The 21997-nt window shown below is 35.7% G+C and overlaps 3 protein-coding genes across 3 annotated transcripts in view; all 3 read left to right on the forward strand.

The window, feature by feature from the left end:
* LOC135080028 (semaphorin-1A) overlaps nt 1-5180 on the forward strand; it is a 451301-nt gene extending 446121 nt beyond the window's left edge. Inside the window, exons 9-17 of the mRNA XM_063974699.1 lie at nt 599-744; nt 1383-1465; nt 1627-1855; nt 2285-2433; nt 2807-2935; nt 3074-3284; nt 3665-3872; nt 4578-4722; nt 5125-5180. Coding sequence (XP_063830769.1) covers nt 599-744; nt 1383-1465; nt 1627-1855; nt 2285-2433; nt 2807-2935; nt 3074-3284; nt 3665-3872; nt 4578-4649 — 1227 coding nt within the window. The 3' untranslated portion in view covers nt 4650-4722; nt 5125-5180. The remainder of the gene's footprint in view (nt 1-598; nt 745-1382; nt 1466-1626; nt 1856-2284; nt 2434-2806; nt 2936-3073; nt 3285-3664; nt 3873-4577; nt 4723-5124) is intronic.
* Nucleotides 5181-14300: 9120 nt separating this feature from the next.
* LOC135080023 (uncharacterized) lies at nt 14301-20006 on the forward strand. Its single transcript, XM_063974691.1, has 7 exons — nt 14301-14627; nt 14927-15199; nt 15305-15646; nt 15983-16323; nt 16401-19031; nt 19113-19227; nt 19317-20006. Exons 1-7 carry the CDS (start codon nt 14346-14348, stop codon nt 19833-19835), a joined length of 4503 nt encoding a protein of 1500 aa, XP_063830761.1. The 5' UTR covers nt 14301-14345; the 3' UTR covers nt 19836-20006.
* A 364-nt stretch (nt 20007-20370) lies between these two features.
* LOC135080030 (cAMP-dependent protein kinase type II regulatory subunit) overlaps nt 20371-21997 on the forward strand; it is a 31715-nt gene continuing 30088 nt past the window's right edge. Inside the window, exon 1 of the mRNA XM_063974701.1 lies at nt 20371-20965. Within this exon, the coding sequence (XP_063830771.1) occupies nt 20752-20965 (214 nt within the window). The 5' untranslated portion in view covers nt 20371-20751. The remainder of the gene's footprint in view (nt 20966-21997) is intronic.

Here is a 21997-nt window from a genome sequence, read left to right on the forward strand (position 1 = left end):
CGCGTTTAGTATGCAAGACATCGCCGACACCTTCGAGGGGACCTTCAAGGAACAGAGCGCCATCAACTCCAATTGGCTGCCTGTGAATAGCGCTAAGGTATGCTAGGTCGATGTCCCCTGAGTCTGAGAAAGGGAAATTAAGTTCGGTGGCGTTTGATTCGCTTTTGTTTTACGTTTTGTTAGATTCAAACTTTTTACAGCCTAAGATCAGATTTTAATTATGTTCCGCTTGCAAACATTCATTTTGTATCTTGTAACGAAGAAATTCAGTTTATTACTTGGCTAAATGACCGTTGACAATGCTTTAATTCTCGAGGCTTTCTGCTAGTAGTTTCTCAAAGCTATCTAAATGTAATTGTCCCAATGTAACTGTCTTTTAGTTGTTAAATAAATGGAAAAAAAATTGGTACTTAATTGTGACGTAGCCATTTAAGTATGTAACGTTTGTGGCAACGACATAAAAAATTTGACTAGATCCAACTTAGTTTAATAAGAATCTTAGGCTTTAACTGCTAAGAAACTAGACGCATTAGTTTTTAAGGTCTACGGTGAGTCGCGTGACGTTCAACGTGTTAAAGATGGTTATTTTCTTTTACAGGTCCCAGAGCCTCGACCAGGGACGTGTCACAACGACTCTAGACAGCTGCCCGACCAGACACTAAACTTCATCAAAACACACGCCCTGATGGACGAGTCAGTGCCAGCCTTCTTCGGAGAACCTATTGTCATTAGGACTAGTTTTCAGTGAGTATACTAACATACTTAGGGTGGATTCGACCAAACAAGAGTAAATATTAATCTCAGGACAAATCGTCAGTTATTCGACATTTTGACATATACATTTCCCATACTGAAACTATCAATGTGCCAGTTATACCAGGAGTTATTCTCGGATAAAAGTCTGGTCGAATCGGGTCTTATTCGGATAAACCTGTTTGTTTCTTCCTTTTTTTTAAGAATTTCTTAATTGAACTTGCTCCCGATTTCAAACTTCGTCTTTTGAAGGTCGAACATAAATAATAAGCCTGTTAGGCTGTTAGTTAATTACACTACAACAGGCAACCTTGACACACTTGTCTTGTGACCCGATTTCAATTCCTTGTATTGGGAGAGGATCAAATTCAATTGTTTATTTAAGTAACTAGGCTGCCAAAGAGAACTTTACACGTTCCAACCCTACTACTGCTTCGGAACAGTAATAGGATGGGCCAGTGCTGCAGTGGTAAGAAAAAGCAGCGCTAGATACTCACTCAGTCACTCACTATTCTGGAAAAACTTCTAGTAACTCAAAACAGTAATGTAGTTCCTGTTTTCAAGATCATGTAGACGTAGAATAGTGTAATGTGTAGTGCATATTTAATAATTATTTTCTTTGTTCACAGCTACCGATTTACCCAGATAGCAGTGGATCCCCAAGTGAAGACCCCGGGTGGAAAAGCATACGATGTGCTTTTTATTGGAACAGGTATGTTACATTTGACATCTTTATATTTTTGTGTTCTTATATAATCAGGTCATTTGGCCTACACTTCTCATGTTGACCAAATGGTCAATTCAAACTACTTTTAAAGATCATCGTTATCATATCAGTGTGCAATAAAAATGTAACCTACCGTATTTTTGCAGACAATGGCAAAATCATCAAAGCGATCAACGCATGGTCGTACGACTCTAACAAGCGAGCTGTGCCTGTGGTCATTGAGGAGCTACAGGCCTTCGCAGCCGGGTCCCCGGTTAGAGCCCTGAGGGTCGCCAGGGCGGGCAGGGACGCGGCCAGACTCATCGCTGTCTCTGATAGAGAAGTCTTAAGCCTGAGACTGCATAGGTGTTCGAGCGACAAGATCAGCTCGTGCTCGTAAGTACAACTGTATCTTAGTAAATAACCTAAATTAGTTTGTGGTTGTTCATCAAGAGTAAAACTGACTCTATTGACACCTGGAACCATACGATAGAAGAAGAAGAAGCAAGTACTGTCAGTTACTGTAATAATATAAAATGTCCAAGAGCATTTTTCGGTAAAGGTCAAGTTTGCACAGGGGAAAAAGATACACTGTTGTTGGACCCGCAACAAAATTAATCAAAAGAACATATTAAGAGGAGTCTGAAGTTAAGGACCAACTGCCCTTAAATGCAGAGCTTAGTTTTATGCGAATTGATTGTTCTCCTTCTTGTCGTGTCGACATTAAACCTACAGTGTCAATCCAAAACTCCGCCACAAGAGTGGCGTTGTTAGTAGCCTTCATTAAATCTTCCTGCGTTATTAAATTCTTGTTAATTTTCACAGAGAATGCGTGGCGCTCCAAGACCCGTACTGCGCGTGGGACAAGCAGGCCGGCCGGTGCCGCGCCTACTCGCATGGAGTCAGCCGGTGGTTAGACGAGAACTCCTTCTACCAGAGCGTCAATACTGGCAGCCACTCGGCCTGTCCTCACAGTAAGTGGCACACGACTATCTTCACCAGCTAGGGGCTTTAAAAATTGCCCTATGTCAACTGTCGAGATAATTTCTTCTGAAGCAAATAAAACATCTTCATAGCACTCTTTAATTCTTTATCATAAGGTTATTCATTCACTCTCCACTGTGGGAGAATGACTCTCTCCAATTTACCAGAGCACTCTAGACCTAGAACTAGGACTAAGGAAGTGGTTAACTTACTCTATTACTGTTAGACCTTATTTAATCGGCAAAAAACTGTATTGAGTTCTTTGGGGTGCTTTTGTGGAGAAATCATTTGAATCGTAAAGGCCTCAAATATTTTTTTTACTATCCAGTAAATGATTATAATAAATGCACATTATTATTTTAGGTAAAGACGCAGGTGCCGTCGGCGGTCTCAGTTCAGGCCTGTACGATGATGCGAGAGGAGAAACCAAAGGAGAAGTCATCAACATAGTCCAAGACAAAGATGGGAAAGGAGGCAGCAACAGCAATGAAGGTACGAAAAGAATAAGCTTTGATTTATCAACCCTTGCTGCCAGACAAAGTTCAATTAAAAGTGTGATAGAAAGAACTGTCTTACTGTTTATGAATGACTCTTGTTTGTTCCGAAATGTAACCTTCCCTAACACTTTAGGTCCAGAAGTAATAACAGCCGATCCTCCACCACCAGCGTACTCGGTAGAAACGTTGGCGCTAGCAGTTGCAGCTGGAGCGTTAGCCGCTTTAGGCGCTGGATTCGCAGCGGGCTACATCTGCGGCCGGCGGTGTAAGAAGGACGACGATGACAACATGCCGTACCCTGATACTGAGTATGAGTACTTCGAACAGAGACAGAATATTAACAGGTTGGTAGGTTTGGAATCTTAGTCGCATCATTGGCATCTAATTCACCTTCAAGTCTTTAACAAACTCATCAACCTCATCTTGTTAACATTTTTGGCCTGTTCTTTACTAACTATTAAACGCATATTCTATTGGGTCTGTACCTATGAAATTGCCGATTTTTTCTTCAATATTCATCAATGTCATAATTCGAATAATTTAAAAACAAATTTAATTTAAATTTTTATTTTTGCATGCTAAAATCTTAATATTGTCCCAATGCTAAAATTAATTTCATTGTCGTTTAAAAAAATGATATTTTATTTTCTCTTTGCAAAACGGCAATTTTATAGGTAAAGACCTAAACTGTTCTTAAAACTTACCGACTTTAAACTTATTTTAGGATTCAAGCAGAACCTAAGCTGCTGCAGCAAGTTGAAGAAGTGACGTATGCCGAGCCTGTGCTCGCTCCACAACCCAAGCCAGCGTCTCCCCGGGCGACCCTCCGCAAACACCCCCCATACCACCCCCACCACGAGACGCTATTCCAGTTCCAGCCAGACGCCTACCGCCGCGACAACTTCGGAACTCTCCGCTCTCATCAGGTCAATGTCAGTTGTGCTCCATTTTCTTCTTTTGCATGGGTTTATTTTCAGTTTAATTTATTGTGAAAATATCAATTACAATTTCACTAAGACGATTTACAGTAAAAAAGACCTAAATAATCAGAATATTAACTTCTATTTTAAAAATTCTATGACTCATTTCTGTTTCAATGCCTGAAACACCAGTCAAATATCGTGTTTGAAGATTTAAAAAAATACTATTGAAATACTATTGAATTTTCAATATCATTTCACTTTAAATTAAAACTGTTATCATCTTACGTTTGCATGATTTATTGTGAATTTCTAATTCTTTAAATTTCTTGATGTTTCATTCTCTACTATCATTTATGCATCATCCTGCTTTATCATAATTTCATATTTCATGTTTTGATCATCTAACAAACCATTTTCATCCAAGTGCCTGTGAGTTTCACAATCTCAACCAAATATACAAAAATCATCAAAATAAATAATGACATAAAAATCAATTTTTTTCTCATACTATTCTAAAACATGACAGGAACTAATTATTTACTCCAAATGACATACAGATTTAATTCGATAAAGCACATATTTACTTCAAAACTGTTTACAAGTCATCGAAACTCATAGACACTGAAATCTGACAGTAACCTTTCATTGGCTCCATTAACTCACGCACGCCTTCACCTCGGCATGTCAGTTAACGCAGGAATATTCGGACCGCAGGGGGATGGGTACCGGCGCGGCAACGACAATGGCTTCTCGACCACGCGCTCAGTGAAGAAAGTGTACCTCTGAGAAACAAGCGGGGCGGACTCGCGCGACCAGATGCATCACCATAAGCATAATACGCATCACCACCATACGTTGGGTGAGTGCCATTTTATCTTCTATGTCTGATATATTGAGTTAAGCATTAAAATACAAACTCAAATTTTTGTCTAGGACTTTTATAGTCTTGTGTGTGTCTAGTGCCCGTTTTCACCATCAATTCCTAATTTTTAAGTGACCCCTATGGTAACAATTAACAGGAATTTTGCTGCCATAGGGATCTCTTAAAAATTAGGAATTGATGGTGAAAACGGGCATAGGACTCTGATTTTATCAGAGTACCTATACCTTTCCAAATATACCTAGCTTGCACTGCTGTCATATTTAAATCTGGTGAAGGAATCGCAAAATGATAAATATTTCGTGATATTTGGGAGTAGAATCTGAATGATTTAAGGTTAATCACGGTAGACAAATTCTCATTTAGTTTTCCCAATCACAGTGTCGCAGCGCAGCAGCGGGTCGGGGTCCGGCTCAGCGAGCGGCGGCGGATCGTCGTCGTCGCCGTCGCCGCCGTCGTCCTCCCCCTCCCCCTCGGGCGAGCGGCCCCCCACGCCGCCGCCCCCCGCCCCGCAACCCTGTGCCTACATCTACCGTAACTAGCGCGCCGCCCCGCCCCCTCCGCCAGAGGCACTCGCCCTCTCGATCTAACGAGAACCCAACGAACTCCGTGAATGTGACATTCCAAATACAAACTCAGTGATCGTTGAATGAGAACTTGTTGTTATGATATGACCCGTCTCTTGAAGACCTGTTGAGTGCGATATAGAAACGAAACTGTTATATGCTAGACATTACTTGTTGCGATGCTTGATGAAATTTAATACATGTATTGTAATATATTTCACAAATGTGATGAGAATTTTTCTTCCATTGAATAAAATATACGTACTGGTGAATTATCCAACAAATATCGTATCTCTGCGGTCAGAGGATATGTGAAAAGAATCATGTATTTTTTTTAAAAGACGGAACAATATTATCGATTGATGTATGTGAGATGAATATTGTAACAAATTGTAGATTGTTTAGACTATACATAGTTTACAAAATAATTTAGGGAAAAATATAAGTTTTTGTTGGTAACATGTTGATGACTAGTTAATGTGAAATTGTGAGTGGCGTTGCAGTTTTTAGTCGATGGTCTTATTGTCTCGTTAATCTATAAGTACTCTATGGAAATGGTGACTGGTGCATCGCATACAATTGATTAAAGACTGCAATGGTTTCACAGATCGCTTTTTTACATACCTACTACTTGTAGCATTACGTCATTAATTATAGGGAGGATTCTCTTATTCTAAAGTTCTAGCGTTATTATGACTTGACAACAATAATGGGAGCGCTCCTACTTACATTTCCATTCCGCTTCTGGACGGAATGTGTGCGTACCAGCGCTTAGTTAGGACACGTCAGTCGCACTAGATTAAACGATTATTATAACATTATAGTTGAAACCAATGACATTATAAAAACACAAAATATAATATAAATTATATTTACCATGTATAAATGATATGTAAAGTTCTGATACTTATTCATTCATTAAAAAAGTGCTTCTTATGGGTGTATCTAGATTATTAGGGGTATCGTTTTGATAATTATTCGATAATGTTATAGATTTAGCGATTATGTATACATAGATACATAGTTTAAGATGGCACTGTGATGCCACATTGCCAATTTAGATTGTTGGTGCGCCATTGTATAGTTACGGTCTGTAACTGTGATCATTGTGTACATACATTCTGTAACACTGAAGACATCTTTTTAGTCTACTGTCATTCTAAATTTACATTTTCAGAAAAGAGGGCCAAACGTTGATAAACCTTTCAGAATCGTTCCTGTTGAAGTTTTGTGATTGTATAGGAAGTTTTGTTGTCCTATTGAAACGCGTGTCACTTATTTTGTGATTTGCTAGTCCTCATTTTACCCGGATGATGTATAGTGTTCAAACTCATCTTCGCTCATTGTTGACAATTGGATGTGTATAAAGAAAATGTCAATTCTATTTGTAATGACTTAGTACCTAAGTGTGTGTGGCAGGATTGTATTTTGTACAGTACAATGACTCAGTTTTTGTTTGGGACTGATGTTAGCGCAGACTCTAGATCGCCATTAGTGTAGAGATTGATATGGAAAACTGCTAACCGACATGTTTTAATGATGTTCTTCAGCTTACTCCTGGCCATATAACTGATGTTAGAGGCCAGTTTGGTTCTGAGAATAACCAGATCATTAAACCTGTCGGCTAGCCTGCACAGATAACTTTTATAACGCCATAATAAATAAGGGCATTCTCAAGATTGCCTTCGTGTTACTCACAATAATTATTTCTCTTTAATGTATATGACATACCAAAGATGCCATGATTTTGTAATGTAAATTATTTATTTGTAGTGGTAATTGCTAAAACTTTATCGAGTTAATTGTTTAACAACGGATATAACTGCCAATTCGTATAACTTAATTTAATAACCGATATACGCACATTTATTATTTCGAATGTTAACCGTGCGGTCAGTACGCTTCATAGACGGTCGGTCTTTTTGAGATATCTAATAGTGCTGGCGTTGGAAATGATGTTCTGATATGTTTAATGTAAGATAGTATTTACAACTTCTGTATAGAGTTTCACGAATGCTTTGACTTCTGGATAATACTCAAACCGACACGGGTTAGCGCGTGCGGTGCTATTAAAGTCATCATGTTATACCACATAAGACTGAAAGTTCTCTACGCTTGGTTATTGTTTGAACAGGTCATCATTTCCACAGCCAGCACACACAAAATTAAAACACATACATAAAGAGGCTAGTTCTTGTATATAGCGAGTTCTGTAATGTAATTAGAAGCGTCGAGTAATTTTAAAGTAAGCGTTAGAGTGTAAGCGCAAGAAAATTTTTGAAGGAGAATTGTTAAGAATTGTTTTTGTAATAATTAAAAATATTGATGAAATGTACAATAACCATTTCTACGTTTAAATTACTGAACCATCTTTTTATACTCGTAAAGTTAATTGTAAACATAACATGCCTAGAAAGTCTTTTGTAATAAGCATAAAATTATTGATTTATAATTATATTGAGAATTATATAGAACGTATCGTACGGTAGTTTATGATAGACCGCTTAATTTTGTTTGAAACTCGAAGCCTTAGTGTTAGAAATTGAAGACTTTTATTGAAATAAAGAAATAAGTAATTTACAGAGGATTGAATTTAATATGAAATCCGCAACTTTCATAATAACGTTTAAGGTATAGCTCGTTTACGTCACATTAACATTACTCTCAAACTATCACTACCCAAAAACTATATTCTAATAATGTAAATATTTGGGATTGATTTCGTTAACATTCGAATAAATCGGTTTAGTGCGTGTGCAATATTTTTATACTTTTAAATATCACGTTCCAATTTCAAATTATGATAAAAGTTATTTTATTACTTTGAAATTGGAACGAATTTGCCACGACCGCCTTTGAAATTATACTCTTTGGAGAACTGGCACTCAGTTATCTGACTTTTTGAATATTTTTTCTGAAAACAAAATTCTGACTTCATTAAGTTGAGATTTTTCTGATTTTATACGGTCTCCACTCTTTTAAATTTTTTGATTAATCAACATTGTAAAACTGGTACAGTTGACTTGGAAAGTGTACCTAACGTACAATTCGTTCGCGCTTAGGTAAATAAGTAGGTACCTTTTCGTTATAAAAAGTTGTGTTTACCTCTGTAAGTTCTATAACTGCGCCTGTGCAAGTTTATAAAATACTTATACCTATGTAAGTTAATAATGTTAATGAATATAATAGCAGCTCTCTTTGCATCGGTTCATACAAAAACGCGGATTGGATATTAACTGTTGGTATTTATAATAACAAATATAGAAAATTATATTTTTACTAAATACCTAAGTAAAGTTAGATTTAACTGAGGCAGGTCTTCAAACTGATCATTTGTTTGCTTTCTCGATATAGTACAATAGATGAGATGCTCAGGGGCCCAATTCTGGTGAACCATAAACAAGTTTTAGAACTTTTTAGTCGTTAACGAAGGGGAAGTACCTTCGTGTTTTCCAAAATCTAATGTTTAAACTATTCAGTGCTTTTAAATACTCCAGAGATCTAAATAGAGCTTCTAGTCGCTTGTTTAGCAGGATTGGGCTGCTGATGGGAGCGAATCAGGAACATTGGGAAGTGCCTAACGAAGTGACAGACTACGTTGACTCCCGCGGGACGGCGTTGACGCGAGGGCTGATCCAGACATTAGTTTTCGGAAGGGGAGGATTCTGTGAATTTTCAAAGTTACCTTTTAAACAGGTGGATTTATTACCATTGTTAAATGTAAGAATTTCAAAAGTGAAACGAGCTCAAAATGTTTTATTGACGGGGTTCTCTCTTTCTTGAAGCCTTGCCAATAAAAAGTTTTTCATGTCTCTACGTTCAGTGCATAGACAAATAGAGTGGATCCTACTCTGGATCTGCCCTTGTTACCTACGCCCGACCCAATACCGCTTTCGTTTCGGTCAGCTGATGGAATTGTCTTTGACAAATCCGTTGTTGTGCTGTCGGCCGACATTGTCGTTTGTCGGCTGCTTTGTTGTTGAGTTGTCGGCCGACCGAATCGAACGTAAGCGTGGACTAGTGAGTTTCTATAGTGTGCCTTTAGTATTTGTAACTAGATACCGCCCTCTAGAAACTCGAAGGATGGAATTGGAGTAAACTTAAATTTAAATCGTATAAAATGTTTACTGTGGCTCAACAATTACTACAAATAAGCAGTACGAGAATTACAAGACACGAGTAAAGTTATTTATGTAAACTCTTTAATTTGATTACTCTCTATTGTGCAATATGCATCTTAATTTGTGAGTGAACGATAGATATATGCAGTTCTGAATTTAAAGATACACAAGGAATTGGTAGATACCTACTCGTACCTATGTTGAGATTGAAAATCAACTAATCGGGGGCTTGGATCTATGCTTGAGAATCAATTAAGTTTTGGTCTCATCATAATACCAACCTAGGTCACTTATGTGTCGACATTCTTGGTAATTCGGTACGACCCAGAATTTTATTCCAATTCCATCCCCAGCCGATATTAGAATAATATTCTAACATCATCAACCTTCCCTTCGAATAAACAATACCTATACGTAACATCAACTTTCTATAACTTGTTGAAACCGCATTCATTTTGCTTTTAGACACTCCATAGAATTAAGTAGGGTTTTATAATAATGCAAAACGCAACGCAGTGATAGTAAACACCTGTAATTCGCTGCCAATGTTCATAGAGTGCAATTTTTTTATGACTACTTAGAAACAAATAGATTGTGAAACAATGGTTTGCAAAAAACTAAAAGCAACCTCATGAATTTCGTATTTTGCTTACCATTGTTCAAAATATTATGATCATTTTCTCATAAAAATATTATTAATTATATGCTAAATATTTTAGCAAAGGATAAAATGTATTCCTTTTCTTTAGTAAATAAAATATTGAAACTTGATTTGTTGTTTTCTTGACACCCGAAACAGTACTAGTTAACGTTCTTATTGGGTCTGTACCAGTCTGTACTGGGTGTGGTACCTACTTACTGGGTAAGTATTGAAGGTAGTGCCTCCGACAAATTACCGCAATTTGTACGAAGTTTTATAGACCTAGTTCCATAGCTTAGGTACCTACCTAGTACCTGCTGCAAAACATTTAGAACCCTGTTTATGTTTAATCGAGTCAAAATATAAAGTTAATACAGATGCCATTGTATTAACTTTATAAAATATGTTGAAGTGTTCATTATTTCACAAGGGCTAATTTTCTTAGACAGTGGCGCCAACTATGAGAGACCTATGTATTTGCACTGATTTGATTTGCACTCACCAGTGTTGTTCCCATGAAGCTACAGATAAAAATGGAGGCCACACTCCGAATACCTACTTGAAGCACAAACTAAGTATCACTATCTCGCTCTCTGTGGGCAGACTCGCTCTTTCTAAATAAATAAAAAATATAAAATTGCTCAAATTCAATGAAACCAATGTAAAATCTTTATTTCCTGACATAGGTATCATTAAAAATGATAAGTGTAATTACTGGTAAAACGTTTTAGGAAGAAATTACTGTAAAAAATGTGAAAAATGTTTACAATGATCCAATGTCGGAAATCACGAAATAAACACTTACGCGTGGAATCTTATGTCACTTCCAGGACACCACGTACTACCGCAACCACGCACTACAAAATTTTGCACCAATTCTTGTGATAAAACAATGATTATTTCCTGTAAACAATCTCAAACGAAATTAACTGCTTAATAAACAAAATAGTAAACAACCGCCATGATGGGCCGGATTGGGCCGATGTTGCCACATGGTACCGATTACCCAGGAATTGGGATTGTAATTCCCTGATTCGCCAACACATTAAGCCTAAATGGCCGACAATTTTGTGATTTTTTATTTAACTAGGTAATCTTAGTTTCAAATATTAATTATTTATTTGTTTAACTTCTGATTTGGTTAGTGAATTGGCTATTTCGAAGAATTTACAAGGAGATTTAAATCAGAAGATAGCAATACTACAGTTCACACTAAAAAGAGAGGTAGGGCCGCAGAGAGCGAGATAGATATAAGTAGGTATTTGACTCAAGTTTTTGTTCCAACTCTGCCCTCCATTTTTATCTGTAGCTTCATGGTTGTTCCTGACAAATTTAGGGTTGCCGTATTCTAATTCTAAAATTGCCGGATTTTTATGGAAAACTTAGAAAAATTGCCGTATTTGTACAAAATGTTTTTAAATTTATAAATAAATGTTGATGTATTATTTACTATCTATACGTAAACTACATTTAAACTTACATATTTTATTCTTCACTTTTAAAGGTTTTGAATAGTTTAGTCCTAGAACCTACCCGAATAAAAGTGAAGAATCTACCAAAATGAGGAACTAACGATTTTCGACATTAAAATCTCGGAGATAAGGTTGCATTTGGTTGAATTCTGTTGACGTTTCTGTTCGTGGCGCTTCTACTTCATCTATGGTTTACAAGTTGGTTACTCTTTGAGTTGGTGCGTCCATCCATTAGACGAAATATCGATACCTCTGGGCTCAAAGGTCGTAAAGGACAAAGTACGACTTTTCAGGAGAAGCAAAAAACGATTTTTTATTTTTTTATTCGACAATAACTTTTTTGTTTTTTGAGCTATTAAAATATGACCTAAGAAGAAAGTGCTTAGAATTCACAGCATTTTCCGAGGAAGTATTGAAAAACTGGACTAGGGCAGTATTTACTGAGATAGATTTCCTTTACGCCCTCAAAATTACAATAAAAAGACCTTTACGCCCCGCAAATATTCGTCCTAGGCAAGTTACTCAGGGCGTAAGTCTATTTTTATTTTACAAAACTACAAAACCAAGGTAATAAAGGACAATTTACATAATTTTATAGGTTTTTATAGGTCATAACGGAACACCCAGGTAAGGTATTATGCAAGGGAAAATTGATAATTTGGCTTAAATATTTAATGTCTTATGGTATTTGATATGTAATATACCATTTCTTCACATATTTTTAATGAATTATGGTATTTTTTAATGAAATAAAATTATTTTTCGTGGCCTCAAAATTTAATGCACACAATTTATGAAACTATTATTTAAGCAAGCAAAAGTTTTGATATCTTCGAACTAGAAGATACCATTTCCGATATAAGAGCGAATTTAAAAATAAATATTATGACGGTTTTAAATAAAACTTCATAATAATGTCTACTTTACACGAAAAGCCGAAACCAATTTGATTTTATTTATTTATTTAATCATTATTATTGTTTCGAAAAACTACAAATGGCGGACTTAATTCCATAGGGCAGTCTGTCAATTAGTTGACCTTATGATACTGCAGATAGGATAGAATTATTAAGGACAAACGAAAACCAAACTATAATTATTCTAAATTCTAAATAGATTAAACATTGTTATTCATAATAGCTTGAAATTATGTCATTGTACTTGGTACAAAAGTAGAAAGGTTAGGTAAGTAAGATTACAAGTAGGAAGTTTTTTATTCCAGTAAAGTACATCCACTTAATTTGTTCTTACATAATACAGTTTTTAAAAGCCAATTATTTTTAATATAAAAATAAACTTCGAAAAAAAGTGCATTCACGCTTTTTAGTACAATAAGTCTCAACTGACACTATAATATTTTCCCATGTTAAGCGTAAATATTTTTCCTACTAGTTATACTTTATTAGCTGATCCAAATAACTTTAGAAACTATACTTATTTATTATAATTGTTATAGTCAAAACTCAAAAGATCGTTAGTCAAAATTACTAGGAAATCATTAGAAACAATTGTAAAGCGTAGCATTGTGTGATTTATGCATACAAAACATACATACACTCGAAAAAACACAACAGTCGGGTAATAATGTACAGTACTACAGTAAGGTGACTTCTTTTTCTCATCTAGCTAAGGTACTACAGTAAGGTGGCTCCTTTACTCATCTAGCTTTTTCATTGTTCAAATTTGTATGATGACTATCCTAACTTAATTAGGTAATACGTTATTAATTTATAGCATGTTTTCATTTTGTTAGATCTTCTTTTAATTATCTTTTACCTGACAAATACCTAGTTTCGTCAAATATGAGAAATAATAAAAAGCATCATTACTTTACCCGATGTGGATAGATGTCATCATTTTTTATGTACAAATCACATAAACGTTACACTCTAAAATAGTTTTATTACATATTTTTGATGATTTTTTAGTTCTTTCGTTTGTTCTAAACGCACATACTTAAATACAATAAGAAACGTCTTTAAAATTTACCTACTCAGTTGTTTTAATATCCTCTCTTTGTAGATTTTTAAAATATTTGTTTAGATAATCTAAGGGCGTAAAGGACAAATTATTTAGACTTTGGTATGAAAATTTGGGTTGTATAGGATAGGACAATATATTATACTACAATACATGTACATTATACGCCCAAAAATTTGTGTTTACTTGTTCTTTACTACCATGCTAACTGTATTAAAAAATCAAATGGTATTTACATCCCAATTTTCACTATGAATTCTGTTTAGCTTATCAAATATGATTGGTCGTAAAGGCACTTTTTTTGAGAATTTCGACAAACTAAATATACAGATCGATAGAGAATGAAATTCTGAGTACAACTGTATAAAAAACTCATTTTCGGTATTTTGTCCTTTACGACCTTTGAGCCCAGAGGTATCGATATTGTTTTTTGTTTACTAAATAAAACTCATGAAAATCTCATAAAACTCCACTTTAATCAATTGCCGTATATTTTAATACGGTAATGAAAGAGCTGCCGTATACCGTATTTATGGTGCCTAAGATGCCTGAATGCCGTATATTACGGCAATTGTCGTATCAAGAACATCACTGGCACTCACCGAATGGCGCCAATAGTGACCGTCAGTGGTGCCAACTTTTAAAGTATAAAAATGATAGCTAAAATCATTTGGTGGACCGCATCTATGTTGACAATTAATGCAGAATCGTTAAAATAAAGAACTTGAACTGTCATCAATGTCAAAAATTAGTTCAATGTTTTGATTCGATTGTCCATGTGCGAATTATGTTTTTTTGGAGAATTTAATTAAAATTCAACGCAATGGTTGATACACCTAGTCCTTTTACTTGCAATATAAAAGATTTTATAATTGATGAAATAGCTTTAGAAGGACTAGAAGGCATTGGACTCGACTTATTATGGCGAAGACTAGAACAGCGTATTTCCTCCCCTTTCTTGGAGAAAATGCAGCAAAGATGGTGGAATTTTATCGTAAATTGTGAACGCATTTCAATTTATGAATTGCCCGTACCAATGCAGCATATCGATATTGTAGACCGGCTTTCAATAGTGCATCAACAAACTGGTTACCTCTTGGACCCTGTAAGTGCAGTGTTGTTTTTATTTTAATTTTTATTTGAACTCCGTTACATTTAATCAATAACCTTTATCATCATCTTTTTATGCCAAGGAATGTAAATGTTTTAACCCTTAATAAGGCAGTGGGAATATAATTCCCACCTTAATTAGAACTTGATTCCAATCTTTAGGTTGGTTCTCTAAATTAAAACGCCAAATTCTGAATATGGTTCTATACAATTAATCTCGTTACAAACCAGCTGTCAGAGATGATCCTAAAGGGAAAATAATAAAATAATACCTTACCAATATTATAATTACAGGACTTTTACCTTGATGGTGAGTTCGAGTACAATCCAGCTGAAGATGACTATGGATCATGTACACATTATGCTACACGGAAATTGTTGTCGAACGAAATCAGAGAGTTACCATACAAGACCATTATGTCTCAATATGGAGACAAATTGGTCCTGGTTGCCTCATTGGAGGAGAGATGGAAGGCTTTAGCGCCTAACTTACCCATGACATACATCAATTTACTGCCTAAAATAAACTATTGTTTATTGGAACTCATTGGCAGGTCCAGAGAAAATGTAAGTGTAACCAGATTTATTTTTTTGCTTTCGTCAAAATTTTCAAACCAGTTCGTTGAAACCAGTTGTATTTCAAAGTACACATATTATGTTTGTATTTTTCAGGGCCAAATGACAACTGGAAAATCAAACTTGACGAAAATAGTAAAAGATTCAAAAATACTGTTCTATTACCGCAAGACGTTACAAGATTTGGACTTGGTCAGGGTGACTTATATCACACAAGTGACCGGAGGCAGAGCCGTAAAAGGCCTGCTACTTCGATTGAGACGGTTCCATAAAGCAATTGTGCTAACAGTAGCCAAAACTGGCCTGATACGGGATCTTGTGGACTATTTAAAAGACCGTCCCAATTATTGTGAACCAGCTGAAAATGTTATCAAGAAGGGTCTAATGACACCACTGCAAAGTAAAAGATTTCAGAAGAAAGTCAATATATTTCAATTTGTAAGTACCTAATTATTTTACTTATTACAATTAGGTAATTAGGAAAAGTTGAAAATGAAATGAACAAACAAAGTATGAAAAAGACTAAGCATGGGCGCAGACCACCGACTTTTAGTTGGCCGATAGTTTGGTCGGGCTGTTGATCAGTATGGAGATGTATGAAAGTGCGCACATCACACCGATTTGGTATCGGCCGATTCTTCATACAAATTAGAATCGGGTCCAACTACTAGCCAACTAAAAGTCGGTGGTCTGCACCTAGGCTAATAGGAAATAGATATTTATTGCTTGCTAATACTGGTAGAAATGTATGTTGACTTTGTTCACATTTTACAGGCAGATAAACTTGTCACAATAGGTGAATCAACAAATCCTAAAGTGAAACCCAAGCTACACCGAAGGCGATACATGTGCTTAGTCTCAAAAAGTGATGAGTCATCCGAATCTGAAGAGGAGGAAGTTATACCAAAGAAATGCCAATACAAAGTTGGTGTCAATCTAATGAGACAGGCATACGAAAGATTTCTTGATGCCGGAAAGCATGGGTTGACACAAAATGACTTGGCCGAAATTTTGGGGGTAGAGTTTTATGTGAGCAGATCTCTTTGCAGAGTTTTCAGGAAGAAAAATATCGTCAGGGAATTTATTGAATACAAAGGCAAGCAAAGATTGGGGAGGTAAATAATATTTTTATAGCACTTATTTGGTTATTCTATCTTCTAAATTTATCATCATGTACTCGTCATATTTTCAGATATATTGCTATCGCTGCCACTTCGAAAATGGACAATACATTAGCAGAAGAACAAGAGAAGTTAAAGAAATATCTTGAAGAAGGAAAAAGTACAACAACCAAACGAAGCGACAGTTCAGACTCGGAACCTCTTGTACATAAAAAGAAAAGGAAACTCGAAAATAACGACGCTGAACAAACTGATGATATTACAGAAAATATCATAGAAATAAAGGAAATAGTCGACTCTAGCAATAGAAAACACCAACCCCATACAAAACAATCCCTTCGGCACATTAGATTTGCCAGCGGAATACTAAAAGTTCTTAACGAAAGAACATTCGTCATGGGGTACCAGACACTAAGTAATCATGTTTCCAAAGAAATCAACGAACCTCCTATGGACACTAAAGCAATGAAAATGTTTCTACAAAATATGATGAATAAAGGACACATTAAAGTATTCAAAATGAAATTACCACGAATTCAAAATCAATACTCAATTCTATTATGTGCACCACATGTGCAAAAGACCGACCCCATAATAAGAGCTAAATACAAAGAAATTTTGTCAAGAGCCAGTTTTAACAGAGATTTGGCCGAGAAAAAGATGACTGGTGATAGACCAATATCACAATATGCATTCCCGCGGTTTGTAAAAGTACAAAAATTGCATGAATCTCTTATGACGATAGTGTATTTCAATGACATCAAGTCTGAAGACTCAAATTTGCCTCAAGGTTTCTTCAGCATGGAAAGTCTTTTACCAGAACTAACGGTTGGTGTGGCCTTAGGCCATATATCCAGTGAGGGAGTTATCGACATAGCCAAGCTAACTATTGACAACAGTATGTACTCATTAAAAATAAGTGAGGCACCAAAAGATGTACAAAGAAGCTTAATGAACTCTAGCAACTTGAATAGTTCACTACGCTGCAGTCTAAGAATACTAGGAACATTTGGACTGGTCCAGTTTGTGGCAGACTCATTTGAAGCTACTCGAATCCCAGACAATAACATGACGGTCAATGTTTTCTATCTAAACAAATTCGCCAAAATCATTGACACTTCAGGAGTTTGGCCTAGAAAAAATGATCCATATGAAGCCATGGAAAAAGAGTACCACTTTGATAGTTTTGAAGTTGTTCAAGACTTTTGGACCTCTGTTTATAACATTAGCCTCAACACGACAATAGAGCTACAAGACAGAAAAAAAGCCATAATAATCAAGACACCTACTCGCAGTAAAGAACAAGTAGAACAATTTGATAATGGAGAGCGGCACGGTGACGGTCTCGGGCCTTGTGGATACGACTCAAGTTATTACATGGACTTGCAGAGACTTTGGAAAGCCTACTGCATCAGATCTACAACAATGAAAATTAAAAAAATGAAACGAGTACACATCCCGAAATTAGAAAGGACTAAGAAACCCAGAATAGTAAAGAGAAAGACCAAAAAAGTTCAAGTGAAAAAATCAAAACCACAAGTGAATATTGAAAATGTAAAACCTATCAATATCAGACGAGATAAAAAGAGAATAACTGAAGTAACAACGTGGACATTTGAAGAGGATAGACTTTTGATGATGTGCAAAGCAGCATTGGTCATACTGAGCCCTGTTTCGCAACCTGGATCTCTCCAAGTTAGGAATCTCGCCGCAAAAGATATTTTAACAATCGACGACCCAAAAAAGACACTAAAAACGTGTCACAAAAGATCAGCGGTTATTGATTCAAATTCGACTTTAACACATGAGAAAAACTGGGTATTGAATGAAATAAGAAAACATAATAAACTGTTGGTCAGGTATGAAGGGCTGTTGAAAAAACTTAGAACCATGTACCCGACAAATATGGCTAAATATATAAGCGAAGCACGCGTGCCAATGATGGAACTGGTTTGGATTATTTACCATTTGTTGAAAAACATGTCACAGATTCAAGACATTCCATGTATTGCGATGAGCTTTGAAGAGTTCAACCGAAACTTTAATATAATTCCTGCTTCTGCTAACAAACGTCAAAATCTCTACAGGACTCCTCATGACGAAATTGTCCTTTCTACATTGAAAGAAGCGATGATGTTGACCGTGATGTTATCCTTCGACAGTGGATTGACTAAGGAGGATGCTGCAACAATTTATGCTTATTTCGGGAAATTTACGGAACTCTTCTTGCGAACAGCAATTGAGCCGTTGAGAAAGTGTGGTGCGATCGCCGCCAAAGAGAAAATATTGAACAATCAGATGCACATCGTGGAATTAAACGATATAACGCAGTGCTCATATAGAATATCAGTTAACTATCAACGTAAGTGGGCAAGCAGGCTAAGCTCAGGTTTTGCCAGTTCTTTGGTTGATTGTCTAAATCAAAACGACAGTGAGGACCCAATAAAACCAGGATCTTATACTAACTGTTTTTGCTTCGAATTAAATTCTATAGGGGCTATAGAATTGGTTGCTATTACCGTACCAGTGATCACTGGACCATCCGGGTCTATAATGCAGGATGAGCAACTAAATGTCATTGATATCGAAACAAATTTCAAACTTAAGTCTGGGAAGTTGGGTTGGAAAAAGAAGAGCGATGCTCCGCTGGGAGATAAATATAAGGACATACAAATCAAAGATGCATTGGAAGATCTTTCCAGGTAATTCTATATTCAAAGCATATAATTAGTAACTGTACTATTATGTATACCACATTTTAAAATGATAATAAATAATTTCAGGCAATCCATCATTTATGAAAAGGATACATCCAAAATTTTAGACAAATTGGAATCAGATATTGTAATGTATGTGAAACAAAAAGGTGAAAAAGGTACCACGTTTGAAGGGCTGCAGGTATGTCTAGACGTTTTTATATAATTATCTCTGGAAATACTATATTTAGCTTATTCTAATTTATCATAATACAATTTACCTTGTTGCAGAAATCTTTGAACTGCGACAAAAATACGCTCATAAAAAATATAACAGAATTGGAAGCTAAATACATCATGAAACGAGTGGGCTTCTACGAAAACATCTTGGTCCATACAGATTTTACTGAGAAATGGACAATGCAAATCAAAGATAGTTCGATAATACCCATACCCTGGTTGACGCTTGAATCGAAAATAAGAAGCGATATATTCCTCCAATGGGCTGGAGTGGTATTGAATAAGGTGTTTGAAAATCCTGGCTGTTCCGTATCATATTTATCAGAGAACTGTGAACTTATAACCGCTAGAGCAGTTCAAGACATTTGTGAAGTGTTACAAAAGTGTGCCTGTGTTACCCTAAATTGTTTGAAGCTGAAAGAACCAAGTCTATTCTCTGATGAAGATGACGTCATATCTGAAATGAGTGATTATAACCAATACGAATCCCCAAAAACTATCATTGTCGTACCTGTAAATGATTGTCTTACTAAATTTTCATATATAAGAAAAATGATGTCAGATACATAGTACGGAAATTGCTGAAATGTAATATTAAATGCGAACGTTAGGATTGCTCTACATCGTGTACAACGTACTTCAATTTAGAGCCGTCATTTGAAACATGCTGTATATTTAATCGTGTAAATAGAAAGCTGAAAGCTTTGTAACTTTTCAATATTATAATAATTTAAGATGTTACTTGATTTTATTTTATTTTCCCTTTGATGTATCGTTTATTTAATTTATATCACGACATCACCTTTTTAGGCAACAGCTGCAGCAGTTATAGAATGTATCTTGAGGCTATAGCTTACCCCAAATAATAGTGGTTTTTAACACCGTAATATTTTCATATTTAAAAAAAATTAAGGATTTAAATCGAGTTGCATATTTTTTGAACATTTATAATAAAAAAATATCCTAAGGCCGACCATTAGAAACAGGCTACTACAACGCCATCTGGAAGCAATTGACAAAAAGTAATAATGTGTTGTATCTATCTGTCATTATAAACTCTATGACGAGGACGGGCGATCGATTGTCATTTATTTGGTAGTTTTTATTTTTTGTTACTGGCAAGAAGCATCTGAAACGCGTGTGAAGTGAGCCGAAGTAGGACAATCCAAAAATCGCCATTTTTACTTTAGTGAAGGGAGATTTTATATTTGTCAGGCTGGAGGACGAAGAATATTTTGAAAAAAGTGTGTCATTATATTTAATTTCTCGTAGCCGGGATTATTATTTGAAAAAGTCTTAGTATAATAGTGTGGTTTTATTTCTTACTAACGTTTGTATGTAGTGCTACTTCCCCATCGTAAGGTTGCTCGTTGGTGTGTCGCTTTAGCTAATTCGATGGCTATGATATCGAAATTGTAATCTAACGTGTCGCTTTGACATTCTCCGGGTCTGATAATATCGAGAAAGTGAGGCGACGCCGTTAGAAATGAGCAGGCCTCAAGGCGGACGCATACAAGTTCCTGATGACCTTAGAGAAATATTACTGGAGTTTACCATAAGTTACCTTCTGGAGCAACCGGGAGACGTGATCAACTACGCTGTTGAATTCTTCACAAGGTTACAGAACAACAGGACGACTACCATTGTGAGAGGCCCCGCTGCCGGCACGCCCGATGAGTCCATAATATCAGATGAAGAAGGTACTACTTTACACTTATTATTTAGACAAACAGTAACAGTCACGAGAATTTTGTCAGGATTACAAAGGTGGGTTTAGCTGGCCCCGTAGTGCTAGGGCGACATCATTTCATGTGATTGACCAATGTCCATGAGCAACTAGTTACATAGTTCACGCGCGACTTGCATGCCATAAAAATTGCACCAAATTCAGACTATATCACCATGACTTATATGAATGCCATTTATAAATCCTAAGGCTTTATAATATGAAAATAGAATCATATAGAATGAACCTAAATATCACTGTAATAAATTAAGCTATGTATTGTGGGCAAATTTGATGGAATAGCAATAAGCATTGCTATTCCAAACAGTTTTATTACACATGGTTGACCTAAATTTGTACATTTGCGAGCTCAATGGGTTAAGATTTTGGTGATTGAATTCAATTTAGTTTGAACTAGCACAGATTTACAGCTTAACTCCTTTGACTCTTATCATTATAATCTTTATGAATAAAATCTTCATTATTCTTGGTTTTGTATAATTCTAACTAGAACAAAATTCTTCACAGAAACAATTCCACTATTTAAAGTATCCTCAGATCATAAGCTTGATAAAAAAATATTTATAAATACTCTCTCTACTATAGCCAGCAGTAGTAATCTTTCGATGTTTGGCACACTGCCATTACAGTTTCAATGATATAACTTTATTTACGTTATTATACAAGTTTTTACTGAATATTGTCGCTTGTTGCCAAGTGATAAATAAATTGGACAGGACAGTTATTGTTAGTTTATATGACAAAAGTGATTCTGCACAATCAGTTCAAAAAGGAATTGATTAATTACAATTCCCTTATCCATGATCTTAGATAAAAATAGATTCTTTTTTTATCAATTTAGTATTTCCCAAGCTTATATTTCAAATGGTACTAACATGTTTTAAGAAACTAAAAGAATGCAAGGTTTTGAGTGTACATTTTGGAGAGGCATAAATTTTCAGTGTTTACTACACACTGATCCCATTTGTGTGTTTGTTTTTTAATG

Source organism: Ostrinia nubilalis, chromosome 17 (genome assembly GCF_963855985.1).
Source record: "Ostrinia nubilalis chromosome 17, ilOstNubi1.1, whole genome shotgun sequence".
NCBI classification, from domain to species: Eukaryota; Metazoa; Arthropoda; class Insecta; order Lepidoptera; family Crambidae; genus Ostrinia; species Ostrinia nubilalis.